At 42.5% G+C, this 23,283-nt stretch overlaps 1 protein-coding gene across 1 annotated transcript in view; it reads left to right on the top strand.

The window, feature by feature from the left end:
- Nucleotides 1-23,283, top strand: part of CSMD3 (CUB and Sushi multiple domains 3) — a 712,581-nt gene that overhangs the window by 118,514 nt on the left and 570,784 nt on the right. The window contains exon 2 of the mRNA XM_056854045.1: nt 12,586-12,808. Within this exon, the coding sequence (XP_056710023.1) occupies nt 12,586-12,808 (223 nt within the window). The remainder of the gene's footprint in view (nt 1-12,585; nt 12,809-23,283) is intronic.

Below are 23,283 nucleotides of genomic sequence, written 5' to 3' on the forward strand. Positions count from 1 at the left end.
CCTCTCTGTGGGCATGCGTGGACCTGTCATGTCTGCCTAGGGCTGTGCCGTGTTGCCGTGGTGAGGGCACTGAGGGCGGTGCTCCTTCTCCCCAAGCCCATGCTCCCCAAGCCTGCGCTGGCGCCCTCCCTCTCCTTGCACCCGGGGCAAGCCCCTCCCTCTCTCTCAGCTGAGCTGAGGCTGCAGCTCAGCTGTTTGTTGGGGCCTGCCCGTCTTCAGTTTGGACCGGGAGGCTGTGGCCAAGCACCTTGCCACACACCCCTCTCAGCTGAGGTAATAGCTGGAGATCTCTTGCTATTACAACTGATCTCCAGCCGATAGAGATCAGTTCCCCTGGAGAAAACGGCCGCTTTGGCCATTGGACTCTATGGCATTGAAGTCCCTCCCCTCCCCAAACCCCGCCCTCCTCAGGCTCTGCCCTGAAAATCTCCCGCTGGTGGCAAAGAGGGACCTGGAAACCCTACTGGCCAGGGAGTGGACCCCCCAAACTAGATTGGGGGAGGATGGTTTTACTTTGCATTGTCATTACAGGACTTTTTTAAAAAGGTTACTCGGTAGCTGATACAAATCTGATGTCTTCGTAATGGTTCCCAATCACCATGGTCATAGGAAGCAGAGGTTACAGAAAACTTGATCGCATTGAGAATCTGCAGCTGAAACACGAAGTAGTATCTTCTCTGTTTTTGCAGGGTTTTCTAGTACCAAGATATTGTCTAATCTCACTGAAGCTCGCTTCAAGCCGCTCCTGCTATTTTTTTGATCATAGCTAGCTTATACTTGAGTAGTTACAGGAACTTTATTATTTTTTTCTTTTCCTGCTAGTTTAATCTTGTTGCAGCTTTCCTTCGCTGAGACCGTGTAGCTCCATGACGCTTTGGAGGGGATTAGTTGCAAACCCCACCCCCAGTCCTGGGTGATTTAAAAAAAAATTAACTTGCTAACATAACTCACTGCACTGCAAAATCCTGTCATTCACCAGCTCTCTGATACTGCTTCTGGAATCTGGATGTATTTGGTGGATGCTTTATCGTCAGTAACAAAATATCTGTGTAAATCTCATTAAAGATTTACAGGCCAAGGTCTAACGAAGCAGTTACATAACAGCAAGTGAACGAGTTTGCTATGCATGCCGCCAAATTTTAGGATTAAAACTTAATCCTGCATTAGCGTTGCTTTTGAGGTGTGAAAAGTTACCAAACAGTTTCTGCTTATTTCAACAAATAAACGGTCTGCATTTCTGTCCTGCATCCTTGGGCTGCGGACAATTTCTTTCCTCCTAGTATCTCCAACACAAATTTGAAAGAATAATTTGAGACGGCACCCTCACAGTACTGACTCACTGCCCTGTGGTTATCTTTTTATCTTTAACTTTCGGATGAATCACCACAAAGCTCTACGACAAGGTAACTGAGCTCGCGCACATGTGTGTGTGCGCGTTAAGTGCCGTCAAATTGTTTCTGACTTATGGTGACCATATGAATTAATGTCCTTCAAAACCGAGCTATAGAACTGGAACAACCTTTCTTTGATGACATATGGCTTTCTTCCACTATTTTATTTATTTATTAGAGAATTTATGTTGCCTTTGTAGAAATCTGCCTGAGGTTACTCAGAAGGTAAAACCAATACAACAATATAACAAACAAAGTAACAATCAATGTTGTCACTGTATTCAAGAAACCATTTTTGCCTTACAGGCTTTGCAAAATGGGGGGTGTTATATGCTTTGGTGACATTCTCTTCTCCAATATGGTGTAGTAGTTAGCAGCATAGGGTTGCCAGGTCCCTCTTCACAACTGGTGGGAGATTTTGGGGGCAGAGCCTGAGGAGGGTGGGGTTTGGGGAGGGGAGGGACTTCAATGCCATAGAGTCCAATTGCCAAAGTGGCCACTTTCTCCAGGTAAACTGATCTAGTGGGGTAAACTGATCTAGTGGGGATAATAATTCTTCTCCATCTCACAATGCTGTTTAAGAATTACTGGGAACCCACATAATCATGATAAGGGAACACAAGAAAGCCTTAAGATTGGCATTTGCTGTCGGGAATCTTGTTCAGATATTGTGTGTCTGATTCTGAATATTCATAGTCGTTCAACATTGTAACCTGCTTGGTGTATTGCTGTCACTCGAAGATGCCTCCGTCAGCTGTCTTATGAGATGGCTATGAAGTATACAACAGCTCCCTTGGTATATCACTCCTCATTCCATGAAGAACCTCCTTGCTGAAAAGGTGGATGGCTACAAGACATCTAGTGGAATGGCATGAGGGGTAGCCTCAGGAATTCACTGCTCTGAATGGGCCACTCGAAGCTCCTCATAGTTGCAAAAGGATTGATGTGTCTGTTTCCCTAGAGTGGTCGAGGTGGCTGAATTAAAGGCACTTTAAATGATTCATCACTGGGTTTTTCAGCTGATTAGCTGATAAATTCGTTGACTAAATCCTCCCCTTCTTTTCTGTTGAAGTGCTCCTCGCCCCCTCCAACCCAGCAGGTAGGCAGACTTCCTCCAACATCCATGCTGGGATCAGCTCAGACTTTGCTACTTTTGAATTCAATATTTTAGCATTTTAATGTCTACTTAAATCTCTTTCCTCCCCTCACCCACATCTCCTATCACAATTAGTTTTATAGCATTTTTTTTTAAATTGAAGGGTGTGCTTATTTTGTTTTGGGTGGAATTTTGTCTTTCTATGAATGTCTGTGAGCTGCTTTGCTGACTCTGGTTTTTAAAAAAGCAGAATACAAATCCAATAAATGAATGAATAAAATAGTGCCGCCACCTGACAAGCAGATGCACTCCATGCAGAAGGTAGCTAATGCATTACCCCCTTTGTTTAGAGCCATACGTTTTAATGATGTGCTGAGCAACGCTTGGTTATCATCAGAGGTACAGCTGATCATGTTGTATTGGCATATAGTCACTACAAGATGACTTTTTGGTGTACTGAACGTTTGCTTTGTCTGACATATCAATGGAAAAAACCCACACACGTTTCTAAGGAAGTGATATCCTACACTTTCCTTGCATTCTTGGGGGGGGGGAAGTCATCTTAGGAGGAGGCATGACCTCGCCGCCAGTGTAAGTGTGTCTAATCACGCAACAAGACGCACTTACGCTGGCGGCGGAGCAGCACCTAGCCCCTCTGCTGGTGTGGGCTCTCTACGGTGCAGGCCACGGCGAAGAATTGCCGTGCTGCCAGGGGGGGTGTTTTTGGGGTGGGCCAAGGGGAGGAGCCACCGGTAGGCAGCTTCCTCTCCCCTTTTGCCCCATTATGCCAGCGCCGGGAACAGCGTTGCTGCACCTGCTTTTTAGCATGCACAGCCCCACTGTTCTCTATGGGGCAAAAGGCCCCGTTTAACAAAAAAAATCAACGAAATGGCTTTTTTTGTTTTTTAGCGTACAGGGAAAAGCCTTAGGAGGCGGCTCGCCTGTACCTTCTCAACTTAACTGCAACTGAACCCAGTAGTGTTTGACGATCCTCGTAATAGTCAAGACATATGAAAGTGATATGAAATGGCAATGTGGCCACTTTAAGGAATTTTTTGAAATGTCCCGTCTGCATTGCGATACCTTTTGTACTTTGACAGCATTGTGCGTGCGATTCGTTTCCCAAGTTTATGGAGTTCCATCTCTGAGCACATTTGTATGGGATTTCCAGCATGGTGTAGTGGTTAAGAGCAGTGGTTAGGAGCGGTGGACTCTAATCTGGTGAACTGAGTTGGTTCCCCCATTCCTACATACGAAGCCAGATGGGTGTCTTTGGGTTAGTCACAGCTCTCTTATAGCTCTCTCAGCCCTACCTAACTCACAGGGTATCTGCTGTGCAAAAGCCCCATCTAGCTCACTTTCTAAAATCATTTGGTGGGAACTATTGTGCCCATGGGCATCATGTTGCGGTCCCCTGTTCCAAATCATAATTTGGAGGAACTAGAACAGGGGTGTCACTCAATTATTATGAGGGTTAGATATGACATAAACGTCACTTGGTCGAGCCAGGCCATGCCTCACCAGTCAGATTGAGAGTGTGTGTGGGGTGTTGGCTTCCTTGGCTGGCTTGCAGGCTGGATAATAGCTCTCAAGAGGCCAGAACTGGCCCTTGGGCCTCATGTTTGACACTCCTGATCTAGAAAGTGATGTGGCTTTCCCCACTTCGTCTCCTCTCCCCTTGTGCACCTGGATACACTCCCTCGTTTCTTCTTTTTTGGCAGCTATCTAAACCATAATCCTAGAAACCAGAACTGAAAATGTACTGATATAGACCGTGGTTTGCAACTCTGGCTTCTAAGCAAATGAGTATTTGCTAAAAATTGGGAAGGGAAGCCAAGCTCAAAATCTGGAAACCATGGTTTGGCTGTTTGATGTGAACAAAGCAAATCTGATATGGATTTTTTTTCTCCCAGCTGGTTGATGGGTGGGGTCCATGTTCTCCATGGTTCAGGTCACATGCAATTATTCTTTGAAACTTCTGTATTTACAACTGGAAAAAAAAAAACACACCTCACAATATATCTTTTCACGTGCACCATTTTCCCAAGAGCAAGCCTTTACCCCTTCACTGAAATTGCTCTCCCTACCCCCAATTCTTGACCACTGAAACCAAAATGGAGCTTTTGCTACATGTACTAGACTCCAATTTTCCTTCAATGGCAATGCATGGAAGTCTGAAGCATTTAAAGCAAGGAAAGCCTAGAAATCTGTGCTAAAACACCCTGTATTATTCTAAAAATAGAAACTGCCAAAATCTGCTTTCAGAATGGATTATGGAAATAAAATGAATTTGCATATCATTGTTCAGCTTGCCTATGCTGTTCTGGGTGGCTTTGCAGAATGTTTGCTTTGTTTTATTTTCTCTTTCCTTTCTCAAGGGTTGGGGGGGGGGGAAAGTTAGGACTCCCTGCCCTTGGAAAACAAGCATGGCAGGGATTTGGGCAGTTAGGTGTTAGAAAGATAACAAGTCTAGCTTTTCACATGCAGGAGCTTTTTATTGTGCAAGGGCCACTTTAGCAATTGGACTCTATAGCAAAGAAGTCCCTCTCTTCCCCAAACCCCACCCTCCTCAGGCTCCACCCCAAAAACCTCCCACCGGTTGTGAAGAGGGACCTGGCAACCCTACACGGCCCTCAATTTGCAAGACCTGAGCAAGGCTGTTAAAGATAGGACGTTTTGGAGGACATTGTTTCATAGGGTCACCATGAGTCAGAAGCGACTTGACGGCACTTAACACACACGCATAGCTGTAATGGTCAAGCCCCAGGAAGGGGATATCCTGTAAGAGGAGCAAAAGAAATTGTGTGGGGGAAAACACATTTTAAAAAGATCGTCAAGAGAAACGAGCACTTGAAGATAGGGATTACCACGTGCATAGCCGTTCCTCTGCTCAGCCAACCAATCAGCCTGAAATATATTGGCTGAGGAATAAGAGTCGATAGCCTTTGAGGATCTACAGCAAATCAGCCAGAAATCAGTAGACATTTTGCTTGTCCCTTGGTGGAACAAAAATACCCCAAGCTGCAGCAAAGAATGGAGGGATAAGGGAATGCTGGCTGCTTGCCCTTTGAAAAGATAAAAGCCAGCAGTTATCTGGATCTGTCTTCAGCACTAATTGGAACACATGGGGCCCTTGTACGGAGGAGAACACTGTATCTTCTAAAATTAATCTCCAGCTTTGCTAATATAAGGACCACCATTTTTGTTTGTTTTTCCTCTTCTGCTCTCCATCTTACAAGAGATCTTACAGATGCTTGGATCCCACCCACCACTGAATACTTCCGAACCAAGATTTTTTAAAAAATAAATCATTCTTCTGTTTCTATTTTTTTTGGGGGGGGGGGAGGTGGGAAGTCAGGAAAGGTTATAGCTAGTCAATATTTTGTAGTGTTTAGAGGATTTAACTAGCTGTGAACTGGGACATGTTTGAGGTCAGTAGTAGTAGCATTTAATGTATGTGGCCAAAGGCCGTTTACAATCAGTCACAGAGAACATCAAAGATGAATCATAAACAGCATTGTTAAAACAACCCAACCTAAAAGTGCTTATCAAGTTAAAAACACCTCACCCTACAGATATAACTCTGCTCTGTATTTTCTTGGCTGCTGAGACAAACGACAGTACTCTATATGAGGCGAACAGGTCAGTATCTGAGAGAAGAAAAATCAGCTCCTCTGTTTTGGAGGGTAGGGTTGCCAGGTCCCTCTTCACCATCGGTGGGAGATTTTGGGGGCGGAGCCTGTGGAGGGCGGGGTTTGGGGAGGGGCATCAATGCCACAGAGTCCGATTGCCAAAGCGGCCCTTTTCTCCAGGTGAACTGATCTGTATCGGCTGGAGATCAGGCGTAATAGCCGGAGATCTCCAGCTAGTGCCTGGAGCTTGGCAACCCTATCGGAGGGAAAGTTTAAGTCCTTCTTAAACGCTGTAAGAAATTTGGTTCTAAGCTCTTTGTAAGCGGGGACAAGAGAGAAGGCAATGAGACAGAACCTTTGGAACGGGAGCTCCGCAGATTCACAAGCGAGAATCAATTGGGTTTTGGGAGTAACAGCCCGCAAGCAGTGTTTGATGCCTGTTAAGCTTATCCAGCAGAAACACCATAGACAAAAGGCCATATACAGAAGAGTCCACTAGCTTCCTTTAAAATAATAATTTTTAAAAAAACAAAAACTTGGAGCCCACTTGTCTGTCAAAATCAGAGATTTCTATCCAGGACTCTGAGGCACAGGGCATGTAAATAATTAAAGTTATTCTTCATGAGTAATTTAAACTTCATTCTGAGAAGTGATATCTGAACCGAGCATGTCCCAGAGGCTTTTTATGGAGTTAACTAATTCAGTCAGTTTTAAATAATAAATAACAACAGATAATTTTTCATTGGGGATTGAACAGTGAGGTACCAGAGAGGGGAAACAGGAAGCATTTTTGTGGTGACTGAATAGGCTGCACTGATATGGGGGACGGTTCTTGTGAGGTAGTCCATAGGAACTTGTAATGCACACAATGCAGTCCACTCCAAAATCTGATAACACAACGAGTGTTGAACCATTTACGTACGGAATACAAATGCACAGCATGTTGTAAAAAGGGGGTAGTGTAGTAGAAAATGTGCCCAGATGATCTCTTTCTTTTGGTGAAAACCATTGAAGCAGGGAGCCCGATTTGAGCCAGGCCTACGAAAACGAGTTATACTGTCAAACTTTTATTAGATATTTATTTACTTACTTTATTTATAATCCACTTTTCTCACTGAGACTCAAGACAGATTATGTAGCTTGTTAATGCTATCAATAGGATGAGACCTCCAATAAGCAATGTAATAGGGCTAGGATTACAGAAATAGCCACTTAAGTTAGAGGAACACAGGACGAAGTGTTAAACCTGAGCCAAAATGAAAGGTAGGGTATAAATATTTTAATAAATGAATGAATGAATGAATAAACTTTGCTCAGTGGAATGGAAGAAACAGGGTCGCTCTACCCCAAGCTGTGACCTTTTTCATGTGTTCATGTGTTGGTTCTGTCATGACTTGCTCTTCAAGATTGTGGAGCAAATCGGCTGTTCTGGAGTCATGGGTCATGGGGTTACAGAAGTACAATATTTATAGGATTGCCAATCTCCAGGTGGTGGCTGGAGATCTCCTGCTATTACAACTGATCTCCAACTGACAGAGATCAGTTCTCCTGGAGAAAATGGCCACGAACTTTGTTGTTTGTAAGTGTATAGATTTTACAAACTTCATCACACAGTACAGTTATTGACAGGATTGTGCCAAAACTTGAAATAAGTTTTTTTTTTTTTTTCAGTTGAGGGTAATTTTCTCCTTACAGTTTCTCTGGAACTCCGCTGTTAACACTTAGAGCAATCATAAATGAGTTTACAAGAAAGGCAAAGCAGATGTTCACATCTGAAAGTCTTCAACCTGTCCAGAAAGCAGTCTTTGCAATTTACACTTGAATTCCTTAAATTTTTAATTTGCCACTTAACATTGAGGAAGCATGGTTATCTCTTCTGGAAAAGGAGCAAGAAGTCTATGGATACCAAATGCCATGTCACTTTGCAGAAGGGGTCCTCCACCTTTTTGAACCTGCAGGCACATTTGGAATTATGACACGGCATGGTGGGTGCAACAACAAAATTGCTGCCACAGGAGGTGGAGTAAGCCACAAAATGATTGCCACAGCTAATACAGTAATACAGTGTAGATCCTTGTGCTGTGGTGGCAGCTGTTGCCAAAGCAACAATAAAAAAAGGCAAAGCGAATGAAATATCCAATAGTCAAACAGAAACCTTGCTGGGCAAAAGTCCTACCTGGCCCCACCTACTTCCTAAAAAGAGTTGGCAGGTGCCATAGTGCCCACAGGCACCACATTGGGGACCCCTGCGTTACCTTATTCTGGAAGCTGAAGATTGTCTGTTTAAGGGCAAAAATAATTTCATCCTTCCCATGGAATACCAAATTGAGAGTTTGCAGCCGCTGCATAATATCAGAAGAAGGAGAAAAAGGAGGAGAAGAGTTGGTTTTTATATGCCAACTTTCTCTACCACTTAAGGAAGAATCAAACCGGCTTACAATCACCTTCCCTTCCCCTCCCCACAGCAGACACCCTGTGAGGTAGGTGGGGCTGAGAGAGCTCTAAGAGAGCTGTGACTAGCCCAAGGTAATCCAGCAGGCTTCATGTGTAGGAGTGGGGAAACCAACCCCACCAGATTAGCATCCGCCACTCATAAAGAGGAGTGAGGAATAAAACCCGGTTCTCCAGATTAGAGTCCACCACTCCAGATCACCACTCTTAACCACTATACCACGCTAGCTCTCACTAACTTCCAGTTACAGCATCCATTCTTCATTTTATTGTACAATTTGTCCTCTGCGTTAAGGAAAGTACTAATAGGCTTCAACAGTTTGACAAACTTATTCACGACATAGTTCGCTGACAACTGCCTCACAACACAGTAGAAAGAGAAAAGAGAACTTTTGTCTTCCAGATCTAGCTTTTCAATGAAATCTTTGAACTGATAAGTGTTTCTGTTCAAGCAGATAAATTGACAGTTGCCAGAATTGATTTCATAACTCTGATATACTTGAAGCCTTTGCCAACAAGATATTCATGATGGATGATGTAATGAGCAGGAAGAAACTCAGAACATTTGAGATGAGTTTTCAAGAGGTCAATAAGGTCTGCCTTTCTTCTCACCATTGCTTATGCTCCATCTGTTGCAACACTTACATATTATCCAGTGGTGCGCTGGCATCTGTTAATGCGTTGTCAATTAAATTCCTCACATCAGCATCACGGGTTGTTTTCTTTTAGCACCACCAAGTCCAACGTTTCCTTCTACAGTTAGATCTAATGAAATGCAGAGGACAATTATGCAAATTGAAGTTTATTCTGCATAAGTGTGGATCTATCAACCGGTAGAGTGAATGCTGGAGAATTCTGCTGGTCTTTTTATATCCTATTTATATTATCTGCTGTAATTTGGGAGACACTTCTCCCTTGGATGGTGTAATATTGGAATTTGTTGTTTAGCATTCTTTGGGCTCTGCACTTGCTTCTGGAATATGCTTATCAACAAATTCTCTATCAGATTGTAGACATTTGGCGCAAGCAATATTCTGTGTCATAACAAAAATTGGCTCCAGTTGTTAGGTCAGCTTCTCTAGGGTTACTATCCTCTAGGTGGTAGCTGGAGATCTCCCACTATTACATCTGACCTCCGGGTGACAGAGATCAGTTCACCTGGAGAAAATGGCTTTAATACACTGTGATGTATTAAAGCTTTGTTAATGTTTTGTATGTAACCCATTGTTATTTTGTCTATTATTAGGTTTTTAGTCAACCTTCTTGGTTCCCTACATCTTACTTTTTGTCTTGACATGGATATCCAAGGCTCGCCCAAACTTGCCAGATCTTGGAAGCTAAGCAGGGTTAGCCCTGATTAGCACTTGGATGGGAGACCACTAAGGAAATCTGGGGTTGCCACGCAGAGGCATGCAATGACAAACCACCTCTTTCCTTTAAAACCCTAGGGGGTTGCCCATACTTGAAGCCCCCCCCTTTCAAAACAACTTCTGGGGTTTTTATTATGCTATTTCTTTTATAATATTTTGCTTTTTCTTGTCAACAACCTTAGTGGCCCTGATTGAGTGGATAGGCATGATATAAATTGTGTATATAAATAATAAACAATTAACACACAAATTTCTATTGAAAAGTATTATGCTCTAAAAGATGTGAAGTGGCAGGAAAGCTTAGCCTGTGCTATTTAATGATGCAGTATCTGTTTTTCCAGTTTGAAATGCTCTATAATAATGAGTAAGAAATCCAATCAAGGGATTTATATATCATACAGAGGTGGCTTTGTAAATTATGTATGTAGTGGATCAACCAGATGGGAGCCAAGTTGCAATGTCAAGGATCGACTCCTAGTAAAAAACTCTACAGTCTTTTCCTTGTCCTAAGAGTTAATAATTGTTTACCTTGACTGCAGGGGTACTGCATGAAGAAAAGGGCAATCTCTTTGGCAATCAGGTTTCAAACTGTTTAGGGTTTTACTCCTTAATAATAGCACTTCAAGAAACCTATTAGTATCCAGCGTTCACTGGTGTAATGTGCTCCACTTTCTACTTGGGAAACTCTGTTTAACAACTAGGTCACAGCATTCTGCTCTAACCTGTGTTTTTGAAGTGGACTTAAGGTATAAACCCCAGTGGAGCTCAGCTCATCATGCCAACAGGACTGGAAGAAAATAGTTTTCAAAGTGTTAGAGTTACGAAGGGGAAAAACAGATGTAGTGTGCTTGCTAACCTTCACAGATGAATGCAGAAAAGAGACGGTTGGCTTCAGTCAGAACTTAAATTGTGCAGGCCAGGGAGACTCGCTCAATGCAACATCCTGATCTTAAATCAACAGGGAAATGAGAGCCATTGGTTTTCAAGTTCCATTTGGGACTGGAATCCCCCCCCCAAAAAAAGTGTTCCCTTTAAATCAAAATTAGATAAATGCATGGCAGAATGAAGACAGAATATTCGGTTTGATCTGCAAGGGCAAGAAAGACCTAAGCTTGGGTCTTGCCTAAGATTTCACAGACAGAAGGAAAGGCAGTTTTGCTGATCCCACCTACCTGTGACAAACCTTAGACTCTTCCCCCCCCCCCAAGCTATTATTGGCATCCTCCAACACCCAGAAGCAGCATTTGGGGGAAGCATTTTGGGCTGCAGGGGGAGGAGAGGAAGTAGTAGTCTGTGGATAGAATTGCTCCTGTTTGCAGAAAATTTTGCCCGGATCCAAGCCCTTGTTTTGTCCAATAATACATGTATGGGTAGAGCAGCAGCCTTATCCATTCCTAAACATAGTCCAGGGAAAGCAAATGTTATGTTATGGCTATAAGCAGTCCTTTCTGTCAGCTTCACATATTTATCCCTCTCTTCCTCCATGGAGCTCAGGACAGCATAGATGATTCTCTTGTCCCCCATATTACTCTCACAATGACTCTGTGAACTAGAGACAGAGCTAGCCTAGGATTACCCAGTAGGGTTGCCAAGCTCCAGGTACTAGCTGGATATCTCCTGCTATTACGACATCTCCAGCCCATAGAGATCAATTCACCTGGAGAAAATGGCCACTTTGGCAATTGGATACTATGGCAATGAAGTAGGGTTGCCACGTCCTTCTTTGCCTCCAGTGGGAGGTTTCTGGGGTGAAGTCTGAGGATGGCGGGGTTTGAGGAGAGGAGGGGCTTCAATGCCATTGAGTCCAATTGCCCAAGCTGCCATTTTCTCCAGGTGAACTGATCTCTGTAGGCTGGAGAGCAGCTGTAATAGCAAGAGATCTCCAGCTAGTACCTGGAGGTTGGCAACCCTACATTGAAGTACCTCCCCTCCCTAAACCCTCCCCTCCTCAGACCCCACCCCCAAAACCTCCTACCACTGGCGAAGAGCGATCTGGCAACCCTATCACCCAGTGATCTTCATGGCTTGGAGCCAAGCCAGATGTGTGATGGGGGTTCCATGTTTAGAACTTTACTTGATAGCTCACAGGGATCCGATTTAGATCATTCCCATGGCACACTGGGAGGAATGTCTCAAGCCTTCCCCACACCATTTTCCCAGCCTGCAGTGGCCCCAGACTTTTGCCCTGTTGAGCTAAACAGAACATGAAACTCCCAGTATATGCTTTGTCTTGCCCTGAGCTGGCATTTGAAGCCAGCTCTCCCCATGTCTAGCCCAAAGCTCTAACATTATACCACAGTTGTAGTCAAAACAACCCTCACTGTAGCCTTGCATTACAATATTTGGATTGGCTATCCAGTACTGGAGGGGGAGGCATGCGGCCAATAGTCAAATCAATAAACTGGAGTAAGTTGTGTTGTTGTTGTTCTTTTTTATATTGTGCTTATTGTTATGTTTTAATGCCTCCTATTTTGCTGTTATATATGGGTAAAAACCTCTTGATTGACCTGTGCTAAACAGAAGGGGCATCTGTATTGGAAAGGAAATGTGAATTGGGACACTGTATTTCATTCATGCCTTTACATGCTTGGTATATTTACATTTGTACCTTTCTAATTTACTCTTTGTTTTGTTTGTTTTTTCAGGATTTATTTATACGTGTGGTGGAACTTTAAAAGGACTTAATGGTACAATAGAAAGCCCCGGCTTCCCATATGGATATCCAAATGGTGCAAACTGTACGTGGGTAATAATTGCAGAAGAAAGAAACAGAATACAGATAGTATTTCAGTCTTTTGCTCTAGAAGAAGAATATGATTATTTATCATTATATGATGGGCATCCTCATCCTACGAACTTCAGGACAAGGTAAATAATGTAGCTACCTGTATATTTGCTTCAAGTGTTTGTGCAGTAATACCAGTGATGGCTAGCAATAGCAGAACCAAATTTTCATTTTCTTCCCGGCGATATTGCTTTTACTGTTATATGCAGCAACCAGCCAGGTGCCAGACTTGTAATACAGAAGGAAGCTCACCAACATTGCCTGTTTAACTTCATATTGAAAAAACTGCTTTGCTGTAAATATAGTGGGTTATATTCTAATGACAGAAGACCTCTTGCATTGGTAGAAGACACTTTGAACCAGAGGAAAGAACCAGTGTTAGAGGAGTTGAGGATAGGGCCATGTCTCAGTGGTAGACAGGTTTGCCAACTTTGGGTTCAGAAATACCTGGAGATTTGAGGGAAGAGCCTGGGAAAGTAGGGTTTAAGGAGTGAGTCCAAACTCTGCTCACGACCTGAGTTCGATCCCGACGGGAGTCAGTTTCAAGTAGCTGGCTCTAGGTTGACTCAGCCTTCCATCCTTCCAAGGTCGGTAAAATGAGTACCCAGCTTGCTGGGGGTAAAGGGAAGATGACTGGGGAAGGCACTGGCAAACCAGCCCATAAACAATGTCTGCCTAGTAAACGTTGGGATGTGACGTCACCCCATGGGTCAGGAATGACCCGGTGCTTGCACAGAGGACCTTTACCTTTTTACAGGACAATATGTATAATCAGTTACACTGAGAGATTAAACATTCTTTTAAAAAATGGTCATGGTCCGTTCAATAACACAGTTGTTTCTGGAGCCAGTGCAGGATAGGGCTCTGCAGAGTAAAAGAGTCTAATGTATGTTAGGTGAAAAGTACTCTCAACAGTGTGTAGTAGTGGAGAGGAGTAGAATTTGGACAACAATCTTTGTTATGAGTATGTGAGGTATGATAAATTCATGAGACGGAACTATGTTTGAAATTGCCATTTGAATTTGAAATGTAATCCCAGAAGAGGTTGGAAGAATGAACGTTGTTTTACTAAAGCAGCTTCTGCTTTCTTGATAAACATTTATACGGTTTAGCATAGCTTCCTGCTCCATTTCTAGTTACACAGTACCTATCGGTGAGAAGGAAAGGGCAGTAGAAGCAGTAATTCTATTTCTATTTTTAATCTTGTTAGCTGTGGGAAAGATTATAGATTCCAGTAGAGTGGGAGACATATGAAGGCTAATGAGATATTGCTATGCCTCTTCCATGCCAATCCTTTAGAGGATTTCAGTTTGTCTCACAGTGGTAGCTCAGATCAAGCAAACAACAGGACAGTGTAATATACTACCTTGGCCTGAGATCTGTGACTGCCTTTAAAATAGCACCAGTAGTCTGAATTGGTGGGACCGCAGCTTTCCCATACCTGAATGCAGCTGACTGAGGAAGTTGGTTATCCGCAGACTGATGTGCATTTGAGGCTGGTGTAATTAGCAGTGGTTTGGATCCTATGGGTCTGTTCTGCTAGCGGAGGCACTTTCTGCTGACAAATGGAGCCTTGACCTGATAAAAAATTATTTTCCGAAGAATCTTGCACTCGGGAAAGCTTCCTTCCACTGAATAAAATCACCTCTGCTAGGGAGGATCCAACCCAGTGTCTCTAAAATGGAATTTACACACACACACACACACACACACACACAAGAAGAAGAGATGATGTACCAAAGGATGGAAAAGTGGGGGGAATGCTCCACTGCAAAAAGCGAGGCCATGCCACTGAAAAAGGTGGCACAGCCATTCCACAGCTCAAGGGGGCGTTCCCGGGGTGAAAGAAGTTTGGAAGCTGACTAACATCAGCTCTGCCCCCTGGAATGCCCCAGGAATGCTCCCCTCGCACCACCGTCTGCTACCTCTTCTGGGATTTTGCTCCTGGCGTGGCTGCACTGGTGGCAGAGGCCAGCACAGCTCCATGGCTCCCATGTGCCAGCGTGAGTGCCACCCAGGATGGCGTAAGTGCCCGTTATCCTGGGTTAAATGGGCACTTACACGGGTGCGGGGTCACGCCAGCTCCTATGCCAATTCCCCTCCCCAAGAAATACTCAGTTAGTAAAATGTTCAGCTGTGGTTTTTATTGTCAGCATTCAACAATGAAAGTGAGCTTTTTATGACCTCGCACATTACATAGCACACTGGTTGGGTCTGGGCTCCCTACCTCATCTGTATCCCATGTGAACTGCAAGATCTTCTCAATTCTAGTGTGTGCAGTGCCCGATTAGGATGAGAACCATAGTGTACATTTCAGGTTGTAAAACTGACACGGGGGAAAGGCTGAAGATTCTTCTCCATATGGGCCGTGAACCTCTAGACTGGTAAAGATATATTTGTTTGGATCTGCATAATGCTGTCTGTTTTCATAATATATATCCAAATTTGTATCCAATGTTCCCCTGCCTCCAGTCTCAAAATAACCATAATGGATATAGGCAGAGATCCCCTCCAGAACAGGAATAAAATAGGTCTAAATGACATTTTCCAAGGATAATTCCTGTTAGGACACATTTCAGAAGGCACTTGAGTGTGCAAAAACTAGGAAAGGGTTGGGTGGTGCTGAAAATATTTTTCTTAATGGTTGGTATGAAATGAAATTTCACAAATGGTAATGTATACTTAAGCTTGTTGAAAGTCTTTTACAGAAGTACCAATATATCACCACATTCAGTTCACACATTCATCTGTTAGTCATCAAGCATATTACTTTAAAATTAGAGATAGCTAGTAATGTGCAAACTTTTATGGACCATCTTTTATAGCACAGATTTTAGATGAGAACCAGACTTCTTTATTTTTTTACATTTTTGTTCCACCAAGGAGTTTGAGGGACACACTTGGGTTCTTCTCCTCCACTGCATCTTTGCAGCAACCCTGTAAGGTAGATCAGACTGAGAGAGGCAATTTGAACCCTGGTAACTCCATTCCTAGTCCCATACTCTAACACCTACAACAAACTAGCTTTCACAAAGTTTAAATAGTCTAATTTAGCTTGCTGTTTCCCCTTTCAGCTAGGGTTGCCAGGCACTGTCTTCACTAAAGTGGAAGCAAAAATGGGAGGTTGAGTGACATTGTGTAATGTCACTTCCGGTTATACTCAGAACTGAAGTCAGGAAGCTCCACAAATTCCCCAATCTTTATGGTAAAAGCCATAGAGATTTTGGGAATTCCTAGAGCATCGCAACATCATTTCGAGATATAAGCAGAAGTCACAATGCTGCTCCTTGCCTCTCATTCTTGCTCCCACTGTAGCAAAAAGTCGTGATGGGCCTTGGAACCCAAGAGCAGGAGTTTCCTGTCCCCTGGACAAATGGCAACCCTACTTTCCACATTCTTCCACACCACAAGGTCTAATGTTGATACATCCACTCCACACAATGCATATACATTGAAACAATGGGGCAAATTACATCCTTCTGCCATAATTTAATATTGCCAATGATAAGAATCAGAAGTAATTAATGCTGAGGTTATTGCATATGTACCCCAAATTGCTCCCTACCACTCTTCCATATGGTCCCTCTACTCCCCCTCCCCTCCCTTGACTTGTGTGAGGCTGCAAAGTTTCTCCTTCAATTGTAAAAAAAATAGTTGCAGGAGACAATTTGAAGTATTGTACTAACTACCAAAAGTAAGGTGAACGTGCTGTAGGGTGATCAGCCAGAGAAGTGAAAATGATAATGATCGCCCCCTTCGACTCCAGTATCTGAGGCTAATGTGTAATGTATCCAGTGGATTGTCAGCCTGTTGTTCATAAGATATGAGGGAAAACAACCCTTTTCAGCAGCTGAAAAGGGAAATGGAAAAAAATCTTGATAACTTAAAATAACTCTGTCCTTTTCTCTTTTCCACGTTTTATGTAATGAAAACAATCCTGTGACTCATTTAAGAGCTGGGGTCAGGCAAGTAGTTGTCTGCCTATTCTTCAGAGAACTTATTGATCCCTACAAAGTTTCCTTTATAAACAGAGGCCTCCAGAGCCTTTCAGCATCCTCAGGGGTTCTCTGAAAAACATGTATTCATTACAACAAGGTCCAGGTAATTTGCTTTTCTCTTCACTGCTCCTTCTCTGTCTAAATTGACCAGCTGTGCAAAAGCAGTCTGAAATGATTAGGAGCAAATTAGGGGCTCAGTATTTTTGACACACCTTTGAACCACTGATCGCTGAATCATTGATTTTTTTTCTTCAAACAGCCTCACGCAGCACAGCAACTTAGTCTACCGTTTAGAGAGAAACAGAGAGCACAGAAAAAGGATAAAATTTACCACGGGGACTCAGACGAAATAGAAAGCAAGGACAGAGGAACTAATGAGACCCCAAACGTCATCCATAGGGTCTATAAAAATATATGATTCAAGTGATTCTCAAAGATCATACAATCCCAATTAACTGGGCAACACAACATACAAAATTATGAGTGTTAACTGTGTAGAGTTACGAATGCACAGTAAAAACAGAAAAGTATACACAAGCTACATATTGCTATTTTAGAAGAAGGAGGTTTCTGTCTGAGAACTAGGGTTGCCAACCTCCAGGTAGTAGCTGGAGATCTGCTATTACAACTGATCTCCAGCCGATAGAGTTCAGTTCACCTGGAGAAAATGGTTGCTTTGGCAATTGGACTCTATTGCATTGAAGTTTCTCCCCTCCCCTAACCCAGCCCTCCTCAGGCTCCACCCCAAAAACCTCCCTCCAGTGGCGAAGAGGGACCTTGCGGCCCTACTGAGAACAGGAGTAGTGCCATAATTAGTGGATCAGTTTAGGGCTGGGGAGTCCTGAATTCAAAATCCCAGATTGCCGTATCACTCCATTGGTAATCTTGGGCTAGTTTTTCTCTCACCCTAATTTATTTGAAAGGTTAACTTATCGAGACAATGTAAATGCCGCCTGTCCAGAGCACTCTCATTGTGAAGGTGAAATTGGGAGAGGAACAATAAATGGGGCCCCTGAAGTCCTCGGAAGAAGGATGAGATAAAAATAAATAGAAGGATGAGATAAAAATAAATACCAGGGCTAACTTGAATATTTGCAAATATTCAGAATTGGATAAAATTTCATCTCTTAAATGCTTGCTCTGTCTTATGAAATCATAAACTACTTGGGCGATACATACACTGGCTTTTTTGCACAGTTGTGTCTCCTGTGGCAACAATACAAAAAAAAACCCCATACATTTTCACTTGGGGAAAAAGACTACTATACTGTGGACATATACAATATTTTCTAGATTTTATTGTTTAAGAGTTTCTGTCCAAATATATATATATATATATATATATATATATATATATATATATATATATATATATATATATATATATATATATATATATTCTTACCTAGCAGATGGGAAAAAAATTAAAGATATATGTGCTGTGGCGGCATAGGATTCATCCGCTTGCAAGTCTTTCTCAAGTATTGGAGATACTTGCAATTTTTCTTTTAGAAAAGATGTTTGTAGTTTTAAATTCCACAAATATGCAAAAAAAGTACAATTTTGTAGGCTAAGTTTTAAATTGTGTGTTTATGTTGTACAATCAGCAAAAGAAGTTTAAGTTTAATATGAAAGTATTACATATATTTAAATTTTCTTCAAAATTTCCCAGAGTTTTTCTATTCTGTGAAAGTGAAAGTAAAAGTGATCTAACATATACTCTCATAAATTTTTCCAGTTGTTTGTATGTATGTTCCAAATCCTGGCCCCAATTAAAAGGTAGTGTGGATGTTGTTAAACTCTTGTCCTATTTACTTTGGCCTTCTGGATCACATTTTTAGAAGATGGGCTCTACAGCTTTCCCACAAGCTTAGAACCATTTTCGAAACAAGGATAGGATCCACATAGCACTGGATATTGCATTGGATATAGTAATCATTCACCACCTGTCCTGTCCTGTGCAGACAGGAAAGTCCATCAGATAAATGATTATGATAACACAGTACAGATGATGTGTGGATTAAGTCAAAGCTCTAAATAACAAGAACATGGCTGTTTTGAAAATCAGACTCTTGAGCAAAATGGCAGGTCATGATGTGACTTTGGTTCATAACTGTAATGGTCCCCCCCCCATTTGCAAAGTATTCATTGCCTACCTTGACATTGTAAAACATGTACTTAGGTAAAGATCGGGTGGTTTATCAGATCATGTGCGACAGATTTATTGCTTTAATAGCCTACCATTTTCTGTTCATTATTTTTATGTCAGACAGAGAACTCAAATATTCATAGGGAGAGAAAATATGTTTTAAGGTGAAATTGAGTTTGTCCTTAGATGACAAAGGAACCACCGTACTTGTACAAGTAAATTATCCACGCATTTTAAATATTGTCGAATGAAATAGTGGTCCATTTTTTTTAAAGTAGATTGACAGGAATAACTTTTATCTGCTGCTTTGTAAACAGCATAAATATGGTCCTGCTATCGATTTATAATAGTGCATGTATACATTTCCTTGAGGGTTTTTTTTTTTTTTGGTATGTGAAATTGTAATGTGGATGCAATATTTATTTCTTCACTTTTATTATTGCCTCACCTTTTGTGTAAGCCTTGCTTCCTGTATTGTTAATTTTCATAGTGCAATTATTCTTGCTTTGAGGTTCTGTGTCATTGTAAGTTCTTTACTCTTTTTTTTCCAGGGCTAATACATACATGTAGATAAGCCACACAAGCCAAAGTTAGGTTATAGCCAGGATCCAGCGTGGTGCAGTGGTTAGGAGCAGTGGATTCTAATCTGGAGAACCGGGTTTTATTCCCCACTCCTCCACATGAGCGGCAGACACTAATCTGATGAACGGAGTTAGTTTCCCCACTCCTCCACATGAAGCCTGCTGGAGGGTTGCCAGGTCCCTCTTTGCAACTGGAGGGATATTTTGGGGGTGGAGCCTGAAGAGGGCGGGGTTTGGGGAGGGGAGGGACTTCAATAACATAGAGTTCAATTGCCAAAGCAGCAATTTTTCTCCAGGTGAGCTGAACTCTATTGGCTGGAGATCAGTTGAATTAACTGGAGATCTCCTGCTACTACCTGGCAGTTGGCAAACCTACCCACCTACCTCACAAAATACCCATTGTGAGGAGAGGAAGTGAAGGTGATTGTAATCCGGTTTGAGACTCCTTAAAGGTAGAGAAAATTGGGGTATAAAAACCAACTCTTCTTCTTCAAAGAACATGGAGATGTCTGTTCTCAAGACCTCCGAGTCGTCTTCATTTATGGAAAGTATTTGGAGTATGCAACATCAGCCCCTGCAATTTGGCAGACAGTACAAAATCTCTGGATTGGCCAGACCTTGCTGTCATTTTATAGTCAATATGGCAGTACCTTTTCCTTGTTCCACTTCAGGCTATGGTTTCTAGCTTTAGTTTCTGGGTCTAGCTGAAAGAGGCTTGCCATAGCCTAGTTCCCCATACGAGCAACTTAATTTACATGTAACAGAACTTGGCTTGCTCATAGGATTGTGAACCAGCAGGTGGGGCCTGGATATCTCCTGGAATTACAACTGATCTCTAGACTATAGAGATCTGTAACCTGGAGAAAATTGCCTCTTTGCAGGATATACAGTATGGCATTATTCCCCTCTGAGGTCCCTATGCTCTAGGGTTGCCAGCCTTTAAGTGGTGGCTGGAGATCTGCTATTGCAACTGATCTCCAGCCGATAGAGATCAGATAAGCCGATCTCTGCCCCTTAATCACCAGGTATTTCCTAACCCAGAGCTGGCAACCCTACTCTGCTCCCTTAACCCCACCCTACCTAAGTTCCATCCCCAAGTTCCCAGGAACTTCCCAACCCACAGTTGGCAACCCTACTTGCTTATTATTCAATTAAATCACATTTGTTGCTGCATTATCTACTAGTGGCGTCTTGTCTGCTCTTGGTAATCACCACAAATAGTTGGGGAAATCTCTATTCCTCCTGGCCATATGTTTAGGCCATGATTTGTTTAGCCTTATGGCTAGGGTTACCAACCTCCAAGTACTAGCTGGAGATCTCCTATTATTACAATTGATCTCCAGCCAATAGAGATCAGTTCACGTGGAGAAAATGTGGCAATTGGACTCTATGGCATTGAAGCTCCTCCCCTCCCATCTCCCACCCCACAAATCTCCAAGTATTTCCCAACCCAAAGCTGGCAACCCTACCTATGACTAGAAGAATAGCAAACATGAGTAGGATTGATTCTCACTAAATGATTGGGCAGAATACTGCCTGTGCATTTTTTGTACCATTCTAAATCTAAGGCTAGAGAACTGTTTTAAAAAGATAGTTTCAGGGGGAGGGTAGCTGATGTAATATTTGGGACCAGCAACACTTTAAAGACCAACAAAATTTCCAGGGAATACACTTGCGAGAGTCAAAGCTCTCTTTGTCAGTTCTGATAAAGGGGGCTTTGGTGCTACTGGACCTGAATCTTGCTCCTTTTTTTTAAATGATAGCTGAGGTGAGAAACTGGTCCAGGATACCTGGTCTAGGTAGGCACCAGGTAATCCAGGATACCTGGTCCAGGGAGGCACAGAATATGAACAAATCTCAGACAATGAGGCCAAATGGCTATCCTAGAGACATCCCCAGCTCCTGTTCCATTGAAACTAATTTAAGGCACTTAAGCTGGACAAGACACCCTCCATGCCTGGGGTTTGGGTATAGCCACAAGCGAGATGGCACTGACACAGTTTCTACCACTTAAAATTGCAGGTAGGCATTTCTATGTTTAAATGTTCCCCTCCTATAAAAATATAGCAGGTCAGGGAAAAGGTTCTAGCTTTCTGGTTTTCAATGAGGAGGCTCGTTTTTAATAAAAGGAGCACCCAAGCATGCACATTCCCATACTGTCTCAGGAACCCTGTGACACATGGATTAGCTGCACATGAAGATCAGCTATCTCTCTTTCTGCACAGCATCAGAAATTTGATGTGGGTTAAATCCATGATGAGGTGGTTTATACGTTACATTTGTCAATGTGAGGATATTTAGGACAGTTTGCGCGGAGAGGGGGAAAAAAATCTTCCCCCGAATCCTTTGACTAATGAGAAATGCATTTTCACAGCTTCCCAGTGACGCACAATTTGTACCTTTTATGCCGTCCTGATTATTTATTTTCGTCTTCCATAACAGAAGTTAAGCTTTTCTTTCTCCTGGTGATGTGTCCTTTTCATTTGTATCTTCTCCTGAAGACCTTGTGAAGGGAACATTTTTGAAATCACATTGTAAAATATATGTGTGAGAGCTAAACTTTGTGGTTAAGGTTAAATTTAAATATATTTTTCCTTTCACCTAATTCAAGGTGACTTGTTCTAGCTTCAAATGCAGTAATGGGCTCTCTGGAAGTTTCTTAACTGGGAGTGTGCTGATTACATTCCAAACAGGCCATGTTATTAGCTGAAGCAAATTTATGTCTGTGCTTAAAAGGGCAGCTTCTTGGAGCCTATAATCTAACAGACCTTTTCATGATGGATTTTTCCTTAGCAGTATTTAGCAAAAATGTCACATCATAAATATGAGACAATAATATATAATGAAAAGGCATCTTAGGGCCATCTGACATGTACAATGTTGTGAACTTAGGGCTGCAAATTGCTTGTAAGCATCTAGTCACAACTGCAGTCTGATGCTTCATTAGTGTTTGAAATAACTGATGGTTGTTATTTATTCCGAACACTGGGTCTTGCAATACCTGTAGATTTGGAGGGTGGCGCCTGGAGAAGGCAGGTTTTGGGGAGGGGAAGGACCTCAGCATGGTACAATGTCATAGAGTCCACCCTCCAAAGCAGCCATTTTCTCCAGGGGAGGTGATTTCTGTAGCCTGGAGATCAGATGTAAAAGCGGGAGATCTCCAGCCACCACCTAGAATCATAGAGTTGGAAGGGACCACCAGGGTCATCTAGTCCAACCCCCTGCACAATGTAGGAAACCCACAACTACCTCCCCACCCACCCCCGGAGGTTAGCAACCCTAGGTATGAAGTAGCCTCAGATATTTTCTTCCTTTTCGCTTTACTCTTTTAAAAGTTTAGAAAGTTCATCCAATGGAAACGAACTCTGTTATCAGTTAACTGTGCATGATTAATGAAGTGCGGTGTTCAGAACGCATCTGTCAGAAAATGGAAATGAGACATTTTATGTCTCTGTGTAGTGCACAGTTTATCAATTGCTACATCTATTCTTGAAGGGCCACAAAGCCAGGTTATAAAGTCTAGAATGAAACATTTTCAAAGCGGTTTTATTGTTTACTTACAAACTAAGAAAGGAGCATGTTTTCGTCATGACTTCAGCTCTTCCAGGAGAAATGTCTTGAATCATTTTGCCCCTAGGCCAGGATTCCCTAACCTTGTTGAACCTGTGGGCGCTTTGGGCGAGGTAGTTAGGCTGTGACAGGCCCAAGGTCACCCAACAAAGTTCCATGGCAGAGTGGGGATTCAAACCTGTGTCTTCCAGATCCTAGCCCAGCAGTCTATTATACCACATGGTGTAGTAATAGTGGTTTGGAGCAGTGGACTCTGATCT

Source organism: Euleptes europaea, chromosome 8 (genome assembly GCF_029931775.1).
Source record: "Euleptes europaea isolate rEulEur1 chromosome 8, rEulEur1.hap1, whole genome shotgun sequence".
NCBI lineage: Eukaryota > Metazoa > Chordata > Lepidosauria > Squamata > Sphaerodactylidae > Euleptes > Euleptes europaea.